The sequence below is a fragment of the Bufo gargarizans genome, chromosome 10 (genome assembly GCF_014858855.1).
Source record: "Bufo gargarizans isolate SCDJY-AF-19 chromosome 10, ASM1485885v1, whole genome shotgun sequence".
In the NCBI taxonomy this organism is placed as follows: Eukaryota; Metazoa; Chordata; class Amphibia; order Anura; family Bufonidae; genus Bufo; species Bufo gargarizans.
The window spans coordinates 11,590,525-11,617,452 of record NC_058089.1 but is presented as its reverse complement, the minus strand read 5'-3'; the positions used below and the strand labels follow the sequence as shown (position 1 = coordinate 11,617,452).

The 26,928-nt window shown below is 44.6% G+C and overlaps 1 protein-coding gene across 3 annotated transcripts in view; it reads right to left on the bottom strand.

Moving 5' to 3' along the window:
- The window catches only part of NELL1 (neural EGFL like 1), an 843,611-nt gene that overhangs the window by 231,795 nt on the left and 584,888 nt on the right, over positions 1-26,928 (bottom strand). For 2 of the 3 annotated variants that reach the window (XM_044270974.1, XM_044270976.1), the window contains one exon: positions 7,662-7,855. The exons of the other annotated variant lie outside the window; for it this stretch is intronic. In XM_044270974.1, the coding sequence (XP_044126909.1) occupies positions 7,662-7,855 (194 nt within the window). The remainder of the gene's footprint in view (positions 1-7,661; positions 7,856-26,928) is intronic. 3 annotated transcript variants of the gene reach the window in all.

The window sequence follows — 26,928 nt, the reverse complement described above, 5'->3', positions numbered from 1 at the left end:
AAAACCCGGGCATGGTACAAAAAAGTTGCGGTCTGCTTGGTGCAGGTTGCCTTGTACAACTCTTTTGTGCTGTCCCGGAGCGCTGGCAACATAGGGACATTCCTTCAGTTCTATGAGGCAGTCCTCAAGGACCTGATCTTTTCTGACCGGGAAAGAGCAGGTCGGAGTACCTCGGGAACTGGAGGCGCCCGGATCGTCCCTGGCCAACACTTTCCAGGTGTGGTCCCCCATACTGGAAAGAAGGGCGGACCCAAAAAAGGTGCAGAGTGTGTCACAAGAGGGGGATACGGAAGGACACCACTACTCAATGTGACACGTGACCCGATCATCCGGGCCTCTGCATTATTGGTTGCTTCAAGGAGTACCACACTTCCATGGAGTACAAAATTTATGTTCCCCTTCCCCATTTTAGCCACTGACAATCGGATATAAAACTATGGGGATACTAGTATAAAAGTTATCCATGTGCAGGTGGTAGCCCTTATCTAGCAGTGGGTGCATAAGGTCCCACACAAGTTTCCCGCTAACACCCAGAGTGGGGGAACCTTCTGGGGGTTAAATACGGGAATCTTGCCCCTCGTACACACGAAACTTGTAAGTGCACCCTGAGGTACTCTCACAAAGTTTGTACAGCTTCACGCCATACCTCGCCCGCTTAGAGGGAACATACTGGCGGATAATGAGTCTCCCTTTGAAAGCAATGAGAGACTCATCAACCGCGACTTCCCTTCCAGGTACATAGACCTGCACAAATTTGGCCCCAAAGTGATCGATGACCGACCTGATTTTGTACAGGCGGTCATAGGCAGAATCACCTTGGGGGGGACATGCTGCATTATCTGCATAATTGTAAAGTGGGGTCTGGTAGAGGATGTCCCCACTCCAGTAATGCCTGACACTAGGTTTCTTGACTAGGCCCATATGCAGCACGAGGCCCCAAAACGTCCTCATCTTGGCTGCACAGACCGGAGTCCAGCCACCGGGCCTAGCCAAAAAGGAGCCCGGATGTTGAGCAATGAACTGTGGGGCGTACAGGTTCGTCTGCTCCAACATCAGATTCACAAAGGGGTCACTGAAAAAAAGACTAAAGTAGTCGCATTCAGTGAAGCCCACTGTGGAAATCTGGATTCCTGGTTGGCCTACAAAATCAGGAATCACGGGCTCAAAACGCTCTGGGGTACACCATGCAAGTTCACCGGTAGGGGGCTCCGGTGGTCTTAACTGGTGGGCCGGAAAACTAGTACGAGCCCCAGAGCTTCTCGTACTAGTGTGGGCCACAGGGTCCCTAGCATGGCGGTCTCCTTGCTCCACCTGGCGGCGTCTCCGCCGCCTTGGGGTCTCATCATCATTGCTAGATGATGAGGAGGACGCGGATGACAAAAGGAAAGTGGGGTTATCCTCGTCCTCACTGGGGCTCTCGGAGGCAAGCTGGGCATATGCCGCCTAGAACATCCGGCAGGCCCATAGGGGAGTGTGTGTGTGTGATAAACTTTATTTGGTGTGTGTGGGGACGAGTGTTCGGGAACTTACCCTAAACCTTACAGACAAAAAAAAAAAGGCCCAAAAATTTGATTTTTTTAAAAATTCAAACTCGCTGATCAACCGTCCGAAGTTGATCAGCGGTGGGGCGTGCGATGCGCTAACAGTGACGCTAAGAGTCCCGGCCACAGTCAGCGTACGCAGAAAAATATATATAATATGCTTGTGCCCAAAAAAAAGTTGTGAAAGGGGGCGGGAGGGGGGCAAGCTGCAGCACACCTGGGGGTCTAGAGTCATGGTTAAAAACATGGGGTGGAAAGTGGGCGGGGTTTCATCAAATCAAGCACGCAATATCTCGGAAACCAAAGCGGCGCAAACGTTCATTTTTGCGGCACAAACCAGCACAAACGAATGGTGTATTTCTTTTTGAAATTTAAAAACATGGGGTGGAAAGTGGGCGGGGTTTCAGCTAATCAAGCGCGCAATATCTCGGAAACAAAAGCGGCGCAAACGTTCATTTTTGCAGCACAAACCAGCACAAGCGCAGCACAAACGAATGGTGTATTTCTTTTTGAGATTTAAAAACATGGGGTGGAAAGTGGGCGGGGTTTGAGCAAATCAAGCGCGCAATATCTCGGAAACCAAAGCGGCGCAAACGTTAATTTTTTCAGCACAAACCAGCACAAATGCAGCACAAACGAATGGTGTATTTCTTTTTGAAATTTAAGAACATGGGGTGGAAAGTGGGCGGGGTTTCAGCAAATCGAGCGCAATATCTCAGACACCAAAGCGGCGCAAACGTTAATTTTTGCAGCACAAACCAGCACAAACGCAGCACAAACGAACGGTGTATTTCTTTTTGAAATTTAAGAACATGGGGTGGAAAATGGGCGGGGCTTCATAAAAATCTAACGCGCAATATCTCAGGAACCGAACCGGCACAAACGTTCATTTTTGCGGCACAAACCAGCACAAACGAATGGTGTATTTCTTTTTGAAATTTAAAAACATGGGGTGGAAAGTAGGCGGGGTTTCAGCAAATCAAGCGCGCAATATCTCGGAAACCAAAGCGGCGCAAACGTTAATTTTTGCAGCACAAACCAGCACAAACGCAGCACAAACGAATGGTGTATTTATTTTTGAAATTTAAGAACATGGGGTGGAAAATGGGCGGGGTTTCATAAAATCAAGCGCGCAATATCTCGGAAACCAAAGCGGCGCAAACGTTCATTTTTGCAGCACAAACGCAGCACAAACGAATGGTGTATTTCTTTTTGAAATTTAAGAACATGGGGTGGAAAATGGGCGGGGCTTCATAAAAATCTAACGCGCAATATCTCAGAAACCGAACCGGCACAAACGTTCATTTTTGCGGCACAAACCAGCACAAACGCAGCACAAACGAATGGTGTATTTCTTTTTGAAATTTAAGAACATGGGGTGCCAACTTCACACAGGTCATTATCGTCAGCCATGTGCAGACTTACTGGAAACTTAAAACAGGACTTCATCCAGAACGGAGGTCCCGCGGTGAAGCCCCATCCGCGTCCCCTCATGGCTGTGACCACGGAAATATCATAGAATAGAAGGGAACACGTTCCATAGAGGCCGAGCTATAGAAATGGGCCCAATCAGATCCACATGGGAAGGGCTCCCCACCAAAGAGCTGCTGCGATGGGGCAGGAGGTCATACTACAGGTGTGAACGGGCACTACATTACGCACTTTGCTGCCTAGGAACCAATCTAGTGATCATTGACCTATCAGCTTGTTGTATATCAGAAGTTGTGAACGCGCCTGTATAACGGATTACAGCGCCGCCTAGTCAAGTCCTAATGGGAAAATGTGCTTGTTCCCCCAATTACATGAATTCTGGGGCTCCATACCCCCCACTCGTCTCCATACCTGCCAGACAATAACCAAGTCTACTGACTGGAATTACCACTTAGATTCCACGGTCACTACTGACTGCAGCATCTGACATGGGGAAGGGGCCCCCTCTGCACGCCCATCAGTGCCTCTCAATCCTATCAGGGGGGGTTCCATGACGTCGTATTACGGTATGTGATTAAAGGGGTAGGATTCATTAAAGAATCTCAGGTTCAAGTCCTAGGAAGACGAAGAACAATTAAGTTTAATAGAAAATTTGTAAAAAAATAAGAAAGTCCAGCCCCCTAAGAAAATATTTTTTCCACTTAAAATTTAAAAAAGATGTATGGTACCACCAAAATTATAAGGACCTAGTGCTATACGGTATTAGTGTTACTCACTTATACAGTCCTGATCAAAAGTTTAAGACCACTTAAAAAATGGCAAAAACTCCTATTTAGCCTGGCGGGATCTTACCAAGGTTCCAAGTGGAGCTTCAGCATGCAACAAGAAGAATTGGGAGTGAGACAAGACATTTTTTGAGAATTCAATCAATTTAATGAAAACAACGAATAAACTGAAACAGGCTGTTTTTCAACTGATCAAAAGTTTAGGACCACACCTCCAAAAAAGCCCTAAACACCCCCAAAACAGAAATCCAACTTCCAAACATGACCTCAGTAATGAGTAGCTCCGCCGTTATGGTTTCGGCATGCTTGATGCAAGCGTTTCCATGAGGTGAGTGGGAACATTTCTCCAAGTGGTGAAGACGGCCGCACGAAGGCCATCTACTGTCTGGAACTGTTGTCCATTTTTGTAAACTTCCCTTGTCATCCATCCCCAAAGGTTCTCAATTGGATTTAGATCAGGGGAACACGCAGGATGGGCCAAAAGAGTGATGTTATTCTCCTGGAAGAAGTCCCTTGTCCTGCGGGCATTGTGTCCTGTAGCGTTGTCCTGTTACCACACAGACGAGGGCCCTCAGTCATGAGGAATGCTCTCTGCAACATCTGGACATAGCCAGCGCCCGTTTGACGCCCTTGCACTTCCTGAAGCTCCATTGTTCCACTGAAGGAAAAAGCCCCCCAGACCATTATGGCGCCCCCTCCACTGTGGTGCGTAGAAAACATCTCAGGTGGGATCTGCTTGTCATGCCAGTAACGTTGGAAACCATCAGGACCATCAAGGTTACATTTTTTCTCATCAGAGAATAAAACTTTCTTCCACCTTTGAATGTCCCATGTTTGTTTCTCTCTTGCAAAGTCCAAGCGAGCAGTTCTGTGGCGTTCAAGGAGACGAGGTCTTTGAAGCCCTCCAGTCTCAGATGCCGTCTGATGGTTATGGGGCTGCAGTCGGCCCCGCTAAGGGCCTTAATTTGGGTTGACGATCGTCCAGTGTCTTGACGGACAGCCAATTGGATCCTCCGGCTCAGTGCTGATGACATTTTTTGGGGTCTTCCACTTGACTTTTTTGTTCCATAACCCTCAGGATCATTTAAGAAATTCCAAATGACTGTCTTACTGCGTCCCCCCTCAGCAGCGATGGCGCGCTGTGAGAGACCCTGCTTATGCAGCTCAACAACCCGACCACGTTCAAAAAGGGAGAGTTTTTTGGCTTTGCCATCACAACGTGTGACTACCTGACAGAAAGTGACAATGAAATGAATCCACAGCTTTGCACAGATTTGGCCTTTTAAAGGCAGGTGGTCCTAAACTATGGATCAGCTGAAAAACAGCCGGTTTCAGTTTATTCGTTATTTTCATTAAATTGAATGCTCAAAAAATGTTCTGTCTCCCTCCGATCTCTTCTTGTTACATGCTGAAGCTCTACTTGGAACCTTGTTAAGATCCAACAATGTAAAATATGATTTTTTGCCATTTTTCAAGTGGTCTTAAACTTTTGATCAGGACTGTATATCTCTGACATATTCCACAGCGCTGTATAGACATTACCATCCCTCTGTCCCCAGGAGCTCACAATCTATGTTCCCTATCTTTATGTCTTTGGAGTATGAGAAACAAACACGGGAAAAGATGTAACACTCCATGCAGATGTGATCCATGGTCAGATCTAGGATTCCAGTGTGCAGGGCACCAGTGCTAACCACTGAGCCACCACTAACCCCTGAGCCACCGAGCTGGCCATAGTAAAAAGCTAACCTGATTTATACCGCGCTGCTCATGGGGAGGAATTAAATGCAATAAATAATGACGCCATTGATGGTTTTCCCTATTAACCCTGCAAATAATTATAAACCAAAATCATGCAAAAAATAAAATAAGAAACCTGGTCCTGCTGAAGCCCCACAATAGGCTGGTCCTTAAAGGGGTGGCCCAGCTTTCAAGCCTTTTTTTTTTTTTGGACTCTGTTCAGTGGTCTTTCAGACAGATGGACAGAGTCACTCTGTAGCCAGTGACTGGCCTCAGCAGAGAGGTGTCCACAAGCGACACCTGGGGCCAGTCATTGGCTGCAGCGATGCACAGGAGCCCGTCCGTCCAGACGTTTACAGGATGGTGACTGGAACAGCGGGGAGCAGGTAAATGTGGATGGTTCTACAGGTGCAATATGCTGCAGGAGTCTGTTAAAGTCCCAAAGGCAGGGCAACCCCTGCAAGGGGTTAACATTAGTCCATTCCATAGAGAGATTCCCTGATACAACACTACCACCAAAGGCGCCCTTTACAGCGAGGAGTGGCCATGTCCCATACTCTTCCCAAACCCCTCCTACCAGTCACTTCCGTTCTTGCAGTCTGGTAGGACTTGCCCTTTAAATCTCATGTCCTGAATGACTCGCATGTCGGCGCGGGTAACTGGACATACAATGCCTGCGAACACCACAAGCGTGCAGCGAGGCATCCCTCCCGTTAATTCTGTGTGGACTTCAGCAATTACTGCGAGCAACTCCTTCTGCATGAGAGGAAGGGAAATGAGCGTCTCGGGCCTGAGCGAATGTCCGCTTATGAAATTCGTTCACACTTCGTTTGTTGGTGAAAGGTGAATTGCGTTAGGCTACTTTCACACTGGCGTTTTGGTTTTCCGTTTCTGAGATCCGTTCAGGGCTCAGCGTCCAAAACGGATCAGTTTTGCCCTAATGCATTCTGAATGGAGAAGTATCCGCTCAGAATGCGTCAGTTTGCCTCCGATCCGTCTCCATTCCGCTCGGGAGGCCGACACCAAAACGCTGCCTGCAGCCAAACTGATCCGTCCTGGCACACAATGTAAGTCAATGGGGACGGATCCGTTTTCTCTGGCACAATAGAAAACGGATCCGTCCCCCATTGACTTTCAATGGTGTTCAAGATGGATCCTTTATGGATATAGAAGACATAATAAAACCGGATCCGTTCATGACGGACGCAGGCGGTTGTATTATTGTAACGGAAGTGTTTTTGCAGATCCATGAAGGATCCGTTATGCGGGCCATAGACTTCTATTATGATGGAATGCCTCTGTTATGCATTCCGTCATAGAATTGCGTTATGGTCCGTGGTAACAGAATCCATAACGCAATTCACCTTTTCCCAACAAACGAAGTGTGAACGAATTTCATAAGCGGAAATTCGCTCATCTCTACTCGCGATGTCTGGAGGAGCCCAGAGCACAGCACATCCAGCAGACTCTTCAAACATGACCGCAGAACGAGCGAGCAGATTTGTAGATGACTGCAGGAACGGGCGGTGAAGAACCGTCAACTGGGCGCCAATACTTACGGGTCTGGGTGTGTAATAATCTCCTCTCTTCATAGGCCTACCGCCCCGTAAACCGCAAATATGAAGAAAAATCGCCTGCCGTGTTTGTACACAGCTTCCATGCAGAGCTCCGTGTCTCCATGGTTACAAATTTCAAACACGTCTCGTGTAGTTTAACCTTTTTCACGCGCCGTTCCTTTCCATCCGCCTCCTTTTTCGGTCTAGATTTTTAGCAGAACATAAAGGGCAGAGGAAAGTTTGCTACAATGCATCAGTGCATGTAAAATGAATCCGTCTTCTAGACTCTAGAGCAGGCATCCTCAAACTGCGGCCCTCCAGCTGTTGCAAAACTACAACTCCCAGCATGCCTGAACAGCTTACAGGTATAAGCCTACAGCAGGGCATTGTGGGAGTTGAAGTTTTACAACAGCTGGAGGGCCGCAGTTTGAGGATGCCTGCTCTAGAGTCCAAGCTGCAGGTTGTCTAGACTGGATACAATGTAGCAAAAAAGTTATCATAGATATTATGTTTCAAGAATGTTTCCATTAGCTGACAGCAAGCAGAAACCATAAACAACAGTAACGTTTTGTCATGACCGGGGTCAGTTATGTCTTCTTTGCATTTACCTTGCATGAACATACAGAACATCTGTCTTCTTTTAGGGTCCAGACTTGGCCGTTGCGTTTCAGCCCGCCTTCATGGGGACAGTCTCCCGTACAAGACGGTCCGGACGTGCAAAGACAGTCAAATCCGCCTTCTAAGTTGACGCAAGCTGAATCGTTCCAGCACGTGTGAGTTTTTAAAGCGCATTCATCAATGTCTGCAAAGACAAAATGCATTTCAGTCATTCAATTCAAAGTATGTTTCTGACCTTATAGGGGTTGTTCACATTTGGGGACGTTTTCTACAGACACACTGCTCACCCATGTGTCACGTGACTTGTGACTGCTGCAGCCATTTATTGTCTTCAGCAGTCACCTGACCCACGACAAATTGGTGTAGGGAGACCTGGGACCTACAGGGCAGCAATGGAGCCAAAACGCAATGGCAGGGATCAGGCCTCTGACCGCGATGGGGGGCCTGCAGAAAATGTCCCTGGGGGTGAACAACCTCTTTAAAGAAGCACTTCCACAAACATGTTTATTCTCTGACCTGTTAGAAAGGTGCATGATGTAAACTGTAGTGAAGGTAATTTTTCTACTAGTGACTAGAGTTATAACCTCCCTTCTGATCCTCAGCTGTGTCATGTGACCAGCACTCTGACTTTCCAAATAATACAGCATCTTATGTGTGGACAGGCAGTCAGTTTCTCTATGTATTCTTATAGAAGCCTCAATGTCAGTCTCTCGGGAATGAATAGAGAAGTAACTGTCGGTTAGAGAGGCAGAGTTCTGGTCACATGACAAAGCTGAGGATCAGAAGGGAGGTTATAACTCACAGATTTCCTTCAGTAACGTTTACATCAAGTACCTTTCTAACAGGTCAGAGTGTTTAAGTTACATCATGCCATATGTGTCCATCAGATCCAGAACTCTGCATTCAAACAAGGTGCATTATGGGAATTCAGATGAAAGCTCCATAATTGAGTCAGGATTGCAGGGTGTAGAGGATCCACCATTTACAAAAAGTGATAAAGGTGCCTTATCTACCCCTATCCCACACAATCCCCTTCACACGTCAGCATCTCCCATAGAAGTAATCTCTAGTCTACAGGTTCCTATGGTACATGTGGCTGCTGTAAATCAAATCTCTAAATCCTTTTGCGCTGTGCCAGTCTCGTGGAGCGCCAGATGAGCACTCAGTCATTAGTCGCATGCCGGATAGTCCTTTGGCACTTGCTACAACTATATTCTGCAGGTGGGTCTCTTTCTCTTGTAGGAGATTGTGGCTCATCCCTGGTCAGGGCCCCTTACAGGACCGGGCAATGAATTACAAGGCAGATACCAATAGGTGGCACTGGAGAATCTCTAGCCATGGAGCCCCCTACCCCACCCAGTATGCCTGCGTCAGTCACTGCAGGGCGCAAAACGCAACTCCTCCATTTAATGAAGCCTATAAAAATGTAATTTAATTTAAAAAAAAATGCATTTGACAACCAATTTTTCAGACTTTTATGTTGGAAAAAGTGGAACAGGTGCTTTAAAATGATGGCACTCATTCTGAACATCATATTTAGCTCTGCTACACCGCTGCTGCAGCGCCTCCTCCCCCGTGTCTACCGGATAGGCATGTGACATTTTACGGCTTGTGCTGCCAAACAAAAGAAAAGCATGAAGTCCTTCTAAATGTCTCCTCGCTCCCAGATGCGGTTATGAAATATGTCGGCGCGATAAAATGGAGGCCGTGCGCACTCTGATTCATAAAACCCCTCATAAGTCAATTTTAGAATCTGGAACACACAATATCGCGCAGCAATCCTCACAAGTGATGTTTTCCTCCCACAAAACACAGCAATTACTTTATAATGTAACGTTTCATTGTGCAGATTTACGGCGTGGGCAGCAGGATCGGCGCGCAGATTTACCGCCCTAAACAGAAATAAATAAAGGGGGGGGGGGGGGGGCAGTCAGTCTAAGAACGAGAGACGAAGGGACATTCTTATGTATTTCATGCTACAGTTAATCCGATGCTCCTGGGACCTGTAGTTCCACAGCGTGTCACAATTTGCTGTGTGTGCTGGTTCTTGCTCTGCCCGCAGGTGCGAATACTGACAAGTGAGATGCGTATACGGACAGCCCCATCATATGGCATCTTCCATGACGATCCGCTGATCGTTGCCTTCTGGAATCCACCGTAAAGCTGCTGTTACTGCTAATCTGTTTGCGGGGCTCAATGTATGTGGCACCGAGAGAAGTCACCGGGTCACCTGGGGATTCATCACCAGTGCAACCAGTCATCGGCTGCAGCAGCGTGTGTGGTCCCCTATCCGTGCTGGAAGTTTATAAGTGGGTGGTAACAGCAGTGGTGGGGAGCAGATAAGTGATGTCACAGTGCAGGGATAATACACACAGTGATGTCACAGTACAGGGATAATACACACAGTGATGTCACAGTGCAGGGATAATACACACAGTGATGTCACAGTACAGGGATAATACACACAGTGATGTCACAGTGCAGGGATAATACACACAGTGATGTCACAGTACAGGGATAATACACACAGTGATGTCACAGTGCAGGGATAATACACACAGTGATGTCACAGTGCAGAGATAATACACACAGTGATGTCACAGTACAGAGATAATACACAGTGATGTCACAGTGCAGGGATAATACACACAGTGATGTCACAGTACAGGGATAATAATCAGTGATGTCACAGTGCAGGGATAATACACACAGTGATGTCACAGTACAGGGATAATAATCAGTGATGTCACAGTGCAGAGATAATAATCAGTGATGTCACAGTACTGTGACATCACTGATTATTATCCCTGCACTGTGACATCGCTGTGTGTATTATCCCTGTACTGTGACATCACTGATTATTATCCCTGTACTGTGACATCACTGTGTGTATTATCCCTGCAGTGTGACATCACTGTGTGCATTATCCCTGTGCTGTGACATCACTGTGTGTATTATCTCTGTACTGTGACATCACTGTGTGTATTATCCCTGTACTGTGACATCACTGTGTGTATTATCCCTGTACTGTGACATCACTGTGTGTATTATCCCTGTACTGTGACATCACTGAGTGTATTATCCTGTACTGTGACATCGCTGTGTTTATTATCCCTGTGATGTGACATCACTGTGTGTATTATCCCTGTACTGTGACATCACTGTGTGTATTCTCTGCTGTGACATCACTGTGTGTATTATCTCTGTACTGTGACATCACTGTGTGTATTCTCTGCTGTGACATCACTGTGTGTATTATCTCTGTACTGTGACATCACTGTGTGTATTATCCCTGTACTGTGACATCCCTGTGTTTATTATCCCTGCACTGTGACATCACTGTGTATATTATCCCTGTACTGTGACATCACTGTGTGTATTCTCTGCTGTGACATCACTGTGTGTATTATCCCTGTACTGTGACATCACTGTGTATATTATCCCTGCACTGTGACATCACTGTGTGTATTCTCTGCTGTGACATCACTGTGTGTATTATCTCTGTACTGTGACATCACTGTGTATATTATCCCTGCACTGTGACATCACTGTGTGTATTATCCCTGCACTGTGACATCACTGTGTATATTATCCCTGTACTGTGACATCACTGTGTGTATTATCTCTGTGCTGTGACATCACTGTGTGTATTATCCCTGTACTGTGACATCACTGTGTGTATTATCCCTGTACTGTGACATCACTGAGTGTATTATCCTGTACTGTGACATCGCTGTGTTTATTATCCCTGTGATGTGACATCACTGTGTGTATTCTCTGCTGTGACATCACTGTGTGTATTATCTCTGTACTGTGACATCACTGTGTGTATTATCCCTGTACTGTGACATCCCTGTGTTTATTATCCCTGCACTGTGACATCACTGTGTTTATTATCCCTGCACTGTGACATCACTGTGTATATTATCCCTGTACTGTGACATCACTGTGTGTATTCTCTGCTGTGACATCACTGTGTGTATTATCCCTGTACTGTGACATCACTGTGTATATTATCCCTGCACTGTGACATCACTGTGTGTATTCTCTGCTGTGACATCACTGTGTGTATTATCTCTGTACTGTGACATCACTGTGTATATTATCCCTGCACTGTGACATCACTGTGTGTATTATCCCTGCACTGTGACATCACTGTGTATATTATCCCTGTCACTGTGACATCACTGTGTGTATTATCCCTGTACTGTGACATCACTGTGTGGCATTATCTCTGTACTGTGACATCACTGTGTGTATTATCCCTGCACTGTGACATCACTGTGTAGATTATCCCTGTACTGTGACATCACTGTGTGTATTATCCCTGTAGCTGTGACATCACTGTGTGTATTATCCCTGTAGCTGTGACATCACTGTGTGTATTATCTCTGTACTGTGACATCACTGTGTATATCTCTGTACTGTGACATCACTAGTGTATATTATCCCTGCACTGTGACATCACTGTGTATATTATCCCTGTAGCTGTGACATCACTGTGTGTATTATCCCTGTGCTGTGACATCACTGTTGTATTATCCCTGTGCTGTGACATCACTGTGTGGATTATCTCCTGGCTGTGACATCACTGTGTATTATCTCTGTACTGTGACATCACTATGTAGTATTATCCCTGGACTGTGACATCACTGGTGTGGTATTATCCCTGTGCTGTGACATCACTGTGTGTATTATCTCTGTACTGTGACATCACTGTGTATTATCTCTGTACTGTGACATCACTATGTATATATCCCTGTACTGTGACATCACTGTGTGTATTATCCCTGTACTGTGACATCACTGTGTGTATTATCCCTGTGCTGTGACATCACTGTGTGTATTATCCCTGTGCTGTGACATCACTGTGTGTATTATCTCTGTGCTGTGACATCACTGTGTATTATCTCTGTACTGTGACATCACTATGTATATTATCCCTGTACTGTGACATCACTGTGTGTATTATCCCTGTGCTGTGACATCACTGTGTGTATTATCTCTGTACTGTGACATCACTGTGTATTATCTCTGTACTGTGACATCACTATGTATATTATCCCTGTACTGTGACATCACTGTGTGCATTATCTCTGCACTGTGACATCACTGTGTGTATTATCCCTGCACTGTGACATCACTGTGTATATTATCCCTGTACTGTGACATCACTGTGTGTATTATCCCTGTGCTGTGACATCACTGTGTGTATTATCCCTGTGCTGTGACATCACTGTGTGTATTATCTCTGTACTGTGACATCACTGTGTATTATCTCTGTACTGTGACATCACTATGTATATTATCCCTGTACTGTGACATCACTGTGTGTATTATCCCTGTGCTGTGACATCACTGTGTGTATTATCCCTGTGCTGTGACATCACTGTGTGTATTATCTCTGTACTGTGACATCACTGTGTATTATCTCTGTACTGTGACATCACTATGTATATTATCCCTGTACTGTGACATGACTGTGTGTATTATCTCTGTACTGTGACATCACTGTGTGTATTATCCCTGTGCTGTGACATCACTGTGTGTATTATCTCTGTACTGTGACATCACTGTGTATTATCTCTGTACTGTGACATCACTATGTATATTATCCCTGTACTGTGACATCACTGTGTGTATTATTCCTGCACTGTGACATCACTGTGTGTATTATCCCTGCAGTGTGACATCGCTGTGTGTATTATCTTTGTACTGTGACATCACTGTGTGTATTATCTCTGTGCTGTGACATCACTGTGTGCATTATCCCTGTACTGAGATAATACACACAGTGATGTCACAGTACAGGGATAATTGCAAACTGTAACATGTAAAGTTACTCCTTTCATATCGGAGACATAGAATGCCTTCACTCATTTCAACCCATATCTCATTATTCAGTTTTAACTCTTGAGCGCTCTCAAACACTGAGCACCATTTTGGTTTACGTGACGCTAATTTGTTCTTGGGGCGATTGAAGCGCCTCCTCATCGCGCAGTCTCCGACTTTCTCGTCATTGATCGGCTGGTACCAGCTTTTCATTGCTACAAGGATCACTACGGGTTTTGGCTCTAAATAACTGGTCAAATAACTGAAGTATGAACTTGGACGTAAGCAAACTTTTTGGAAAACTCAGGTACACTTTAAAATGTGTGCACAGTGCCAGGTGGCAGCTGTAAAGCTCTGCGCATTCATAGATGGGAAGACGATGAAATATCAGGCTGGCTTCTCGCGTGTCATTTGATTGAAGCTCCGTATAATGAGAAGTTACAGTTGGAGGGGAATGTATTGACCCTATAGATTTACTAGACACCAGATCTGAGTCCAGGGGATCGAGTCTCTTCTCCATAGATACAGTACTTTGTCCCCATATTACCTGCCCCATTTTGGCACCCACTTATCGGAAGCCATGACAACACACCTGGGGTTTGACAAATATGCGAATTACCTGGAGCGTAGGGACCGTTTAATATCCCGGCTTATGATCGGCTCCACTGGAGAGAAGCCTTCACTGTATGAAACCAATTTTACAGATAAAATTCATCACCAGTAGAAAATCAATGGCATATTAAGGATCAGGGGATGGACACGCATTACGGCCTAATTGGATTATACGTCAGCCGGGTAGCCCGTGCTTGGATTCAGCGCCGATCGCCATGTGCGCTCAATCAGACCATGGGCGCTTAAACTGGCAAATATTCTAAGAATTGATTCTCGCTTCCACCTGGAAAATGAATTAACACGTTGCCTTTGTTGTACAGTCGCTGCCTGGGAATAATTGGCCAATAAGATGTAAACATGTCTTAGGAAACCGGATTAGGGGACAAGGTGCGGGCCGGGGCTCGCACTCAAAGCTGGCAGGACTTTACGGATGAACTCGGAAGCCGGTCGCCTGCAGACTGCACGTAATTGCTTTACTTATGACAGTAAAATCTAATTCGCCTTCCTTGCAATTTAGCAGATTTATAGAAAGCCAGATGTTGGCAATTATGGATGCCGGCATTACGCGGATTCTCCGGAAGACTCACTTGTTTGCACTGAACAAAGCCAACTGAATCCATTATACATTTCTCCAGGGAGGCAAAGTGCGAACAATGGTAGCCCATTAGCAGATTGTCAGCTCTGCGCTCCGCGGGAACACCACGTATGGGGAAGTATACGGGTACAGTAGTTATATACAGGTGTTGTGTCTATAGGATACAGTATATGTGGTGGAGGAGTATACGGGTACAGTAGTTATATACAGGTAATGTGTGTCTATAGGATACAGTGTATATATATATATATATGGGGGAGTATACGGGTACAGTAGTTATATACAGATGATGTGAAGTTGTCTGTAGGGTACAGTATGCATATCTCATACAGTGTGCAGTAGTTTTTCTATATATATATATGCAGTATATCATAAGGGTAGTCGTGCGTCTATAGTATATAGAGGTCTAGTATGCAGAGAATGTACAGTAGTTATCATATAGAACTACTTTATATCATACGGAGGATTTAGGGGCACAAACACGTGATATATAAAGGTATATAATGCAGAGTATAATCTTCTTACATAGGGATATATTACTGAGGCAGTATCGATGCACCTATATGATACAGTCCTGATCAAAAGTTTAAGACCACTTGAAAAATGGCAAACAAATCGTATTTAGCACGGCGGGATCTTAACAAGGTTCCAAGTGGAGCTTCAGCATGCAACAAGAAGACATGGGAGGGAGACAGAAAATTTTTTGAGCATTTAATTTAATGAAAATAACGATTAAACTGAAACTGGCTGTTTTTCAGCTGATCCATAGTTTAGGACCACATGCCTTTAAGGCCAAATCTGTGCAAAGCTGTGGATTCATTGTCATCTTCTGTCAGGTAGTCACACGTTGTGATGGCAAAGGCAAAAAACACTCTCCCTTTTTGAACGTGGTCGGGTTGTTGAACTGCATAAGCAGGGTCTCTCACCGCGCGCCATCGCTGCTGAGGTGGGATGCAGTAAGACAGTCATTTGGAATTTCTTAAATGATCCGGAGGGTTATGGAACAAAAAAGTCAAGTGGAAGATCCCAAAAAATGTCATCAGCACTGAGCCGGAGGATCCAATTGGCTGTCTGACAAGATACTGGACGATCCTCAACCCAAATTAAGGCCCTTACTGGTGCCGACTGCAGCCCCATAACCATCAGACGGCATCTGAGACTGGAGGGCTTCAAAACCAAAAAACATCTTCAAAGACCTCGTCTCCTTGAACGCCACAGAACTGCTCGTTTGGACTTTGCAGGAGAGAACCAAACATGGGACATTCAAAGGTGGAAGAAAGTCTTATTCTCTGATGAGAAAAAATGTAACCTTGATGGTCCTGATGGTTTCCAACGTTACTGGCATGACAAGCAGATCCCACCTGAGATGTTTTCTACGCGCCACAGTGGAGGGGGCGCCATAATGGTCTGGGGGGCTTTTTCCTTCAGTGGAACAATGGAGCCTCAGGAAGTGCAGGGCGTCAAACAGCCGCTGGCTATGTCCAGATGTTGCAGAGAGCATTCCTCATGACTGAGGGCCTCGTCTGTGTGGTAACAGGACAACGCTACAGGACACAATGCCCGCAGGACAAGGGACTTCTTCCAGGAGAAGAACATCACTCTTTTGGCCCATCCTGCGTGTTCCCCTGATCTAAATCCAATTGAGAACCTTTGGGGATGGATGGCAAGGGAAGTTTCCAAAAATGGACAACAGTTCCAGACAGTAGATGGCCTTCGTGCGGCCGTCTTCACCACTTGGAGAAATGTTCCCACTCACCTCATGGAAACGCTTGCATCAAGCATGCCGAAACAATAACGGCGGAGCTACTCATTACCGAGTTTATGTTTGGAAGTTGGATTTCTGTTTTGGGGGGGGTTTAGGGCTTTTTTGGAGGTGTGGTCCTAAACTTTTGATCAGCTGAAAAACAGCCTGTTTCAGTTTATTCGTTGTTTTCATTAAATTGAATGCTCAAAAAATTTCTCACTCCCATCTCTTCTTGTTGCATGTGGAAGCTCTACTTGGAACCTTGTTAAGATCCAGCCATGATAAATAGGATTTTTTGCCATTTTTCAAGTAGTCTTAAACTTTTGATCAGGACTGTATATAGCGGTATGTTATACAGGGTGTTACTATATAAGTATATAATATTGATAGAGTGCAGTTATTATATACAATAGGTTTATATAATATGGGTGATGTAGAGGTTTGGATATACTGTATGCTACATAGGGGTATACTGTATACAGAATGTACAGTATTTATAGCTGTATATAATACGGAGAATGAATTGGATACATATTCATCTATGATATAGGGGTATAGAGTACTCAGGGTATATAATAGTGCAATCCTCTTATAGAGGGGTATACAATATCTATGATGTAGGGCTCTGACTATAATATACAGGAATATACAATAGAGTGATTATATATTGGTGCGTATAAGACTAAAGTATGTCTGATGTATAGAGGTATATCATATGGAGTGTAGATTTATACTACAGGCAATGAAAGGGGTATGTCTATTACATATGTATAGAAGTTATCAAATATACAGTAGATAGGGTAAATTACTCTTACCGGTAATTGGATTTTCCAATAGCCTCCACAACGGCATTCACAGGAGGGTGTCCCCGCCTCCAGGACAGGAAACAACGAGGAAGCACAGGATTTAAGGAGCCTCCTCCCCTTACCTTACCAGTCAATAAGAGAGGACACAGAAGTGATGCATAACAAATTATATATTATAGTAAACAAATTACATCATTCATTTACATTTAAAGCTTGGGAGGGAACCCAATGCCGTTGTGGAGGCTATTGGAAAATCCAATTACCGGTAAGAGTAATTTACCCTTTTCCCCGGCGCCTCCACAACGGCATTCACAGGAGGATTAACAGAGTAATCAATATTAGGGGGGGGCCACACTAGATAGGACCTCACGACCAAAGGACAAGTCCTGATCCCTTACTACATCTAGCTTATAGTGCCGAAAAAAAGTCATAGGGTTGGCCCATGTGGCGGCCCTGCAGATCTGTTCCAGAGGGACTGCCTTCGTTTCTGCCCAGGATGAGGCTACTGCCCTTGTAGAATGAGCTTTTAGTACCTCCGGCGGCTGACAGTTCTTGGTAACATAGGCAGAGGATATTATGTTCCTAATCCACCTAGCTATGGTTGACTTGCTAGCCGCTTGCCCCTTATTAGGGCCCTGGAATTGTAAAAAGAGATGGTCCGATTTTCTAAGCGGTTTAGTGGCCTGAAGGTAAGAAAGGACTGCTCTCCTGACGTCCAGATTATGGAGAGTATCTTCCGAATCATTAGAAGGAGACTGGAAAAAAGAGGGTAGGGAGACTTCCTGCTCACGATGAAATCTGGATACCACCTTTGGGAGAAAGGCTGGACAGTGCCTGAGGATTATACGATCATCCAGAATTGTAAGATAGGGAGGCTTGCAAGAGAAAGCTTGAATTTCCCCCACTCTTCTGGCAGAGGTTATGGCAACTAAAAAAACCGTCTTCATGGTGAGGAGCCTTAGAGGGATCTCATCAATTGGCTCAAACGGAGGAGTAGTGAGAGCAGAAAGAACCAGGCCCAAATCCCAGGGAGGAACCACTGGACGAGGGAGGATCGAAGTTCTTCCTGCCCCCCTCAAAAACCGTTTGATCAGAGGGGAATCTGCTAGTTTTACGTCCAGGAAGGCGCTGAGCGCGGAAATCTGAACCTTCAGAGTTGATGGACGGAGGCCTTTTTCTAGCCCCGCTTGCAGGAACTGGAGGACCTGAGGAACATCAGGAGAATCTACACTTCCCAAGAAGGACAAAAAAGCATTCCAGGTTCTCAGGTAGATCCGGGAAGTTACCGGTTTCCGGCTTTTGAGCATCGTGGAGATGACTGCGTCCGACAGACCCTTCTGTTTTAGCAGGAGGCGTTCAGATTCCAGGCCGTCAAACTGAGTTGATTTACACTGGGGTGATTTATTGGTCCCTGGTGGAGTAGGTCCGGGATTGATGGCAGTGTCCAATAAACACCGGCTGACAGTCTGAGCAGGAGTGGAAACCAAGCCCTTCTTGGCCAGAAGGGGGCCACCATAATTACGTGGACCCCTTCTTCCTGAGCCTTTACCAGGACCCTTGAAATGAGGCTGAATGGAGGGAAGGCATAAAGGAGCTGTCTTGGCCACGGCCTGGAGAGGGCGTCTAGCCATACCGGGTGATCCATTTGCGAGAGGGAACAGAACTTTCTGACCTGCTTGTTGCTTTTGGTGGCGAACAGATCTAACATTGGGGTCCCCCACATTCGGCAGATCTGGCTGAAGACGCGGTGATTTAAAGACCATTCGGCCTCCCTTAAGAGGTGCCGACTGAGATAATCGGCCACCACATTTTTTTCCCCCTTGATATGCACCGCCGAAAGGGACAGAAGGTTTCTTTCTGCCCAACAAAAAATGCCCTTTGACACTTCCGCCAGTGAGCGACTTCTGGTTCCCCCCTGTTTGTTTATGTACGCCACGACTGTAGTGTTGTCTGTTAATATTCTTACGTGTCTTGGAGAGGGAATTTTGTAAAGGGAAAGGAGAACTCTGTGGACAGCTGACAGCTCTCTTAGATTTGCTGGCGTCTGTTGTAATGACCATGACATCTCTTGGGCGCCAGTGAACTCCTATGCTCAGGTTCCCTTTTACTCTCCACCAGGTTAGTGACTGTTTTACCTGTCTGGGAACGTGAACCTTTCTGTCTAGAGACGAGTTCTTTCCGTCCCATGAAGATAGGAGAAAGGTCTGAAGGACTCTTGTGTGACTCTGGGCCCACCTTACTGACGAGATTGCGGCTGTTAGCAGTCCCAGTACCGCCATGACGTCTCTTATCGAGGACCGATCTTTGCTGGAAAAAAGAGACACTGTCTGGATTAAGTGAGACTGTTTGTCTTGAGGAAGAAAGGACCTTAGACGCCTTGAGTCCAACAGCACCCCTAAAAACACTTTTTCCTGACTGGGGATAAGGTCTGATTTTTTGGGATTTATTATCCACCCTAGAGTTGTAAGACAGTCCTGGATTTGTTTGAGGCGTGAATGTAGAAGTTGGCGCGACTCCGCAAACACCAGAAAGTCGTCCAGGTACGGGACGATCTGTACCCCCTGAAGGTGAAGAAACTTCATGACGTCTGACATTATTTTTGAAAAAACTCTGGGGGCAGAGGATAGGCCGAAAGGAAGGGCTGTGAACTGAAAATGGGACAATCTTCCCTGATAATAAATTGCGATCCTCAGAAAACGCTGGTGCCTGTGGTATATTGGGACGTGGTAGTAAGCGTCCTGAAGGTCGACGGTAGCCATAAAGCAGTCCTGCGGAAGGATCTGAGTGGTAGATTTTATGGTCTCCATTTTGAATCTTTTGTAAACGATGGATTTGTTTAAGGACTTCAAATTTATTATCAGGCGAAAGGAGCCATTTGGTTTTTTTATCAAAAATATAGGGGAATAGAAGCCTTTGCCGTGTTGTTCTTCCGGAACAGGGATGAGCACTCCTTTGAGGATTAAGGTAGTTATTTCTGACTCTAGGGATGCCTGTTTGTCGGGCGGTTGCCTTTGGTTGATACAAAAAAGACTTGGGGGTGGGGAAACAAACTCTAGCTTTAGGCCCTCCTTTACGGTACGAGTGACCCAAGGGGAGGCGTGAATTTCTTGCCAGGCGGAGGAGAATTGCTTTAGCCTGCCCCCTACCTGGGTTGGCGTGTCACTGGGTAGGGCGGGTAGAGGTTTCTGGCTTAGGAAGGTATCCTCTTCCTCTACCCCTAGAAGGTTGCCATCTTTTTGAGCCATCCCTTTTACTCTGATCAGATCTTGCCCTTTTTTGACTTTGAAAGGAGCGTCTCTGTTGGTAAAAACGGTTATCAGAGGGGAAACCTTTTTTCCTATCGGAGGCCTTCTCCAGAATATCGTCCAGGGCGGAGCCGAACAATCTATCCCCCTCACATGGGATGGAGCACAGGCGGTTTTTAGAACCTGCGTCCCCAGTCCATGAACGGAGCCATACCGCCCTACGGGTCGCATTGGCCAGAGCACTGCTCCTTGCAGAGAGTCTAACCAAGTCGGCCGAGGCGTCTGCTAAAAAATTGGATGCTCTTTTCAGGGAGGGAAGAGAGTTTAAGATCTCCTCTCTGGACGTACCCCCCGACAGATTGCTCTCAAGCTGGTCTAGCCAAACCGAGAGGGTTCTGGCCGTACAAGTGGACGCTATGCTGGGGCGCAACATTGCTGTATTTGTCTCCCAGGATTTCTTTAGTAGGTTTTCACATTTTTTGTCCATTGGGTCTTTCAGGAGACCCATATCCTCAAAGGGCAGCGAGGATTTTTTAGAAATACGGGCCACTGGCGCATCTATTCTGGGAGTTTTGTCCCACAAATCAGAGTCAGATTCCGAAAAGGGGTACTTGCGTTTAAAGGCGGCCGAGACAGTCCACCTTTTATCAGGATCCCTCCATTCCCTGGAAATAAGGGCTTTGAGGTTATTGTGGATGGGGAAGGATCTCTTCTTTTTCTCCCCCAAGCCCTGAAAGATTTGATCGTGAAGGGACTGAGTCTCTTTGACATCTTCTAATCCCAGCGTAGATTTAATATCCTTCAGTAGGGACTGTGTTTCCTCGGGAAAGCACATAAGCCTCCCTGCGGCCTCCTCAGAGGATAAGGAGACCTGATCATCCTGCAACTCCCCTTCATCCAGATCCACCTGCTCTGATATTTCCAGATTTAGGGAACGGGAAGGCCCAGGGGAAGGTGCCAGTTGTCTAGAGTCAGCTGCAGCCTTAATCTCTTCTCTAATGAGGGTTCGCATGGACTCCACGAAGGAAGGGGATTCTTCAGTGATAACCCTTTCAATACATCTAGGGCAGAGGGACTTTTTTGGGTCCGACACCAGGCCCTTACGGCAACCACCACACTTCCGGCGCCCCGAATCCCCTTTGGCTTTAAGCTTCCTGGACTCACTGTCCTAAGGGAATAAAAACAAACTTTGTATAGGCCAAAGAGGGACCCGGAGTAATGGTGGTGAGGGGTCAGTATAGTGAACTACGGACACCCAGCGTGTAGAGGGGGGGGGGGGGGTTCGGGATCCCATAACCTGTATAAACCTACTGCTAGGAAGGACATAAGGAAATAGGGATTACTCCCCCCTGGGAGGAGGCTTACCGGGCTGAGGGCCGAGACAGCGGGATCACCGGAGCGTTTGGACGACTCTCTGTCGCTGGAAGGCATCTCTGCAAATCACCGGCGCAGGAGGATATGATTGCTCTTTTTAAATCTCCCGCCGCGCGCAGGAGCGTCCCGCGAGAACCTCTTGCCCAAGGAGATCTCGCTCCGCTGACGTCACAACGCCAGATCCCGCGCGAGTTCCGACGGACTCGCAAGCCCGGGGATGCCTGAAGACAGGGCTTACTCCGCAGGATCGAGGAGGGGAGGCAATGCGTCCCCGGAGTCTCTCAATCCCTGCACCGACCCTCCTGAACAACAGGGAAGGGACCAGGCCGGTGCGGTATTCAATTTCCTGGATGACCCCAGGAGCGGCTTCCACGCACGTCCGAGGACAGGAAACAACGACTGGTAAGGTAAGGGGAGGAGGCTCCTTAAATCCTGTGCTTCCTCGTTGTTTCCTGTCCTGGAGGCGGGGACACCCTCCTGTGAATGCCGTTGTGGAGGCGCCGGGGAAAATATAGAATACCGATGATGTAGGGACGTATGATACAGTATATAGAGTATATTTAGAACATAGTTGTATATAATACAAGTGATGTATCTACTCTATGATATATAGGGGATATATCGTATATAATACACAGATGTCTATACAGAGGATGTAGGAATGAGCCCATATATATATATATGGATAGTTTAGGGGTGTAAATAATAGAGGTACAGAATACAGGGATGTAGGTGTCCGTCTATATATACAGGCATGTTAGAGAGAAGTCTATAATATAGAGCGGTGATGGTGAACCTTTTACAGACCAAGTGCCCAAACTGCAACCCAAACCCCACTTATTTATCGCAAAGTGCCAACACGGTGATTTACCCTGAATACTAATCTAGTACATCTTTTATGTACTTTATCATTTAGATCTAATACCTGCCTACGTTTAATGCGCTGCGCTGATGAAGGGCAGGAAAAACCGAAGGCATATTAGAACGCCATAGACTTTTTCCATGGTGTAGGTGCCCACTGAGAGGACTCTGGGTGCCGCCTCTGGCACCCGTGCCATAGGTTCGCCACCACTGATACAGAGTATAGAAATATATATTAATATTTTTTTTATATATAATATAAATATAGAAATAAAAATATATAAAATGATACAGAGTATAGAAAACGTGCAGACAGTGGCTGTCATATACAGGTGGCTACATAATACAGGGGTGGGGGTCTATTAGATATAAGTGCATAGTCTAACGGATGTGAAGGGGTTTATTTTAGGGTTCAGTGTGACCGCACTTGTACAATATGAGATATACTTGGGATCAGTGATGTCACTTGTGCCCCATGATATTTTTCCTGAACTCAAGGGGGGGCAGCAGAGTCGGCCGCTTGGATCATTAAAGGCAGAGAATTGCGATGTCAACAGAAATTTGCTTCTAATCCACATTTCCTTTTGTGAACTTCTCAAGCACTAGAAGTCTCCAGGCCTGTAATAACACAAAAAGAATAAGCATGCTCGACTGGCACCTAGTCCTATAATACCGGCGTTCAGTCCGACAGGGAGCAGCATCCACCAATCAGCAGGCAGCGCTCCAGGGTCAGAAGCTGCAGCCAAGGACTTTTCATTCTCCAAATCCAATGAGGAGCGCCCATGATGATTAGATATAATCTGTACTTACTGTTCCGAACATGAAACATTTCACAGGATGGAAAGAAACATTGTGCCAAATGAATAAACCCTCCATCACAGACTCAATTATCCTTCACATTTTACACGTGACATTTTTGAGCGACTGCATAGAACCTAATAATTTCCATATTCCAGGATATTCATAGAGAAGAACCTATATTCCTGCTGTGTGATAACAGCCTACTTTATACACTGGATTTATAAAGGTTACAAAATTATTCCCAAACTACTGTTATAACATGAATAAATGGCAAGAATAGAACTAATACTGCCTCATATGTACAGGAATATAACTACTATAATACTGCCCCCTATATACAAGAATATAACTACTATAATACTGCCTCCTATGTACAAGAATATAACTACTATAATACTGCTCCTATATACAAGAATATAACTACTATAATACTGCTCCTATATACAAGAATATAACTACTATAATACTGCCTCCTATATACAAGAATATAACTACTATAATACTGCCTCCTATGTACAAGAATATAACTACTATAATACTGCTCCTATATACAAGAATATAACTACTATAATACTGCTCCTATATACAAGAATATAACTACTATAATACTGCCTTCTATATACAAGAATATAACTACTATAATACTGCTCCTATGTACAAGAATATAACTACTATAATACTGCTCCTATGTACAAGAATATAACTACTATAATACTGTTCCTATGTACAAGAATATAACTACTATAATACTGCCTCATATGTACAAGAATATAACTACTATAATACTGTCCCCTATATATAAGAATATAACTACTATAATACTGCTCCTATGTACAAGAATATAACTACTATAATACTGCCCCTATGTACAAGAATATAACTACTATAATACTGTTCCTATGTACAAGAATATAACTACTATAATACTGCTCCTATGTACAAGAGTATAACTACTATAATACTGCTCCTATGTACAAGAATATAACTACTATAATACTGCTCCTATGTACAAGAATATAACTACTATAATACTGCCTCCTATGTACAAGAATATAACTACTATAATACTGCTCCTATGTACAAGAATATAACTACTATAATACTGCTCCTATGTACAAGAATATAACTACTATAATACTGCTCCTATGTACAAGAATATAACTACTATAATACTGCTCCTATGTACAAGAATATAACTACTATAATACTGCTCCTATGTACAAGAATATAACTACTATAATACTGCTCCTATGTACAGGAATATAACTGCTATAATACTGCTCCTATGTACAAGAATATAACTACTATAATACTGCCTCCTATGTACAAGAATATAACTACTATAATACTGCCCCTATGTACAAGAATATAACTACTATAATACTGCTCCTATGTACAAGAATATAACTACTATAATACTGCTCCTCTGTACAAGAATATAACTACTATAATACTGCCTCCTATGTACAAGAATATAACTACTATAATACTGCCCCTATGTACAAGAATATAACTACTATAATACTGCCTCCTATGTACAGGAATATAACTACTATAATACTGCTCCTATGTACAAGTATATAACTACTAATACAACGTCTCGAGGAGCTAGCCAGTTGGGAATCCAGAACACACGAGAAACATGTCAAAATGTGGAACCCTTAGTTGCGTTTTCGTATGTCGCCCCCAGTGGTAGCTCAATAAAGGTCAATTGACCCTGTCATCCCGTACTGCTTTGCATTACCTCCAACATCATGATAACTTATACTTCCATATGTTGTGCTTAGAGATCTACATTGTTAAGATTGTTTTAGTGAGGCCCGTTGCCTCGCTGTTCACCATCAGGTCATAAAGACCCCATAAGCTAAGTGACATATGCATATACACATTGCTACAGGTGTAGGATATGTCCTCACAATGATTTATAAGTGCCTTTATATGTGTCTGTTGTGGCGCATTATCTTTTGCTTTGTACTGTGATTATGGCTCCTTGTTTTTCGTAATAACTGTTCATGCTGACAGTACATGTATGTGAGGATGTGCCTATCCTCTTTGTTCGATATCCTGATTTGCACTTTTATAAACTTGTGACTATGTATGTAAAGTCACTTTTGTATCCTTTTCTTGCTTCTTTTCAATAAAAAGAAAATTGACAAGAATATAACTACTATAATACTGCCTCCTATGTACAATAATATAACTACTATAATACTGCCTCCTGTGTACAAGAATATAACTACTATAATACTGCCTCCTATATACAAGAATATAACTACTATAATACTGCCTCCTGTGTACAAGAATATAACTACTATAATACTGCCTCCTATGTACAAGAATATAACTACTATAATACTGCTCCTATGTACAGGAATATAACTACTATAATACTGCCTCCTGTGTACAAGAATATAACTACTATAATACTGCCTCCTGTGTACAAGAATATAACTACTGTAATACTGCCTCCTATGTACAAGAATATAACTACTATAATACTGCTCCTATGTACAAGAATATAACTACTATAATACAGCCTCCTGTGTACAAGAATATAACTACTATAATACTGTTCCTATGTACAATAATATAACTACTATAATACTGCTCCTATGTACAGGAATATAACTACTATAATACTGCCTCCTATGTACAAGAATATAACTACTATAATACTGCTCCTATATACAAGAATATATCTACTATAATACTGCCTCCTATGTGCAAGAATATAACTACTATAATACTGCTCCTATGTACAGGAATATAACTACTATAATACTGCTCCTATGTACAGGAATATAACTACTATAATACTGCCCCTATGTACAAGAATATAACTACTATAATACTGCCTCCTATGTACAAGAATATAACTACCATAATACTGCTCCTATGTACAGGAATATAACTACTATAATACTGCCTCCTATGTACAGGAATATAACATATCAGAAAGCAGATGGTTTAGGCTCCATTCACACGTCCGTATATAATGGGTCTGCATCCGTTCCGCAAATTGCAGAACGGGTGCGGACCCATTCATTCTCTATGGGGACGGAATGAATACAGAGAGCACACTATGTGCTCTCCGCATCCGCATTTCCGTAGCGCGGCCCCAATTTTCCGGTCCGCAGCTCTGGAAAAAAATAGAGCATGTCCTATTCTTGTCAGCAATTGCGGACAAGAAAAGGCATTTCTATGGGGGTGCCGGCCGCCTGTATTACGGATCCGCAATGCACTACGGACGTGTGAATGGGCCCTTATACTGCAGTTTCTGGACGTGTGTTGCACTCGGCAGTGTTGCATTATGTGCAGCAGATACAATATAACTGATCTCCTCAGTCACACAGACGACTGTACTGAACATGCAAATGAACTAATTAC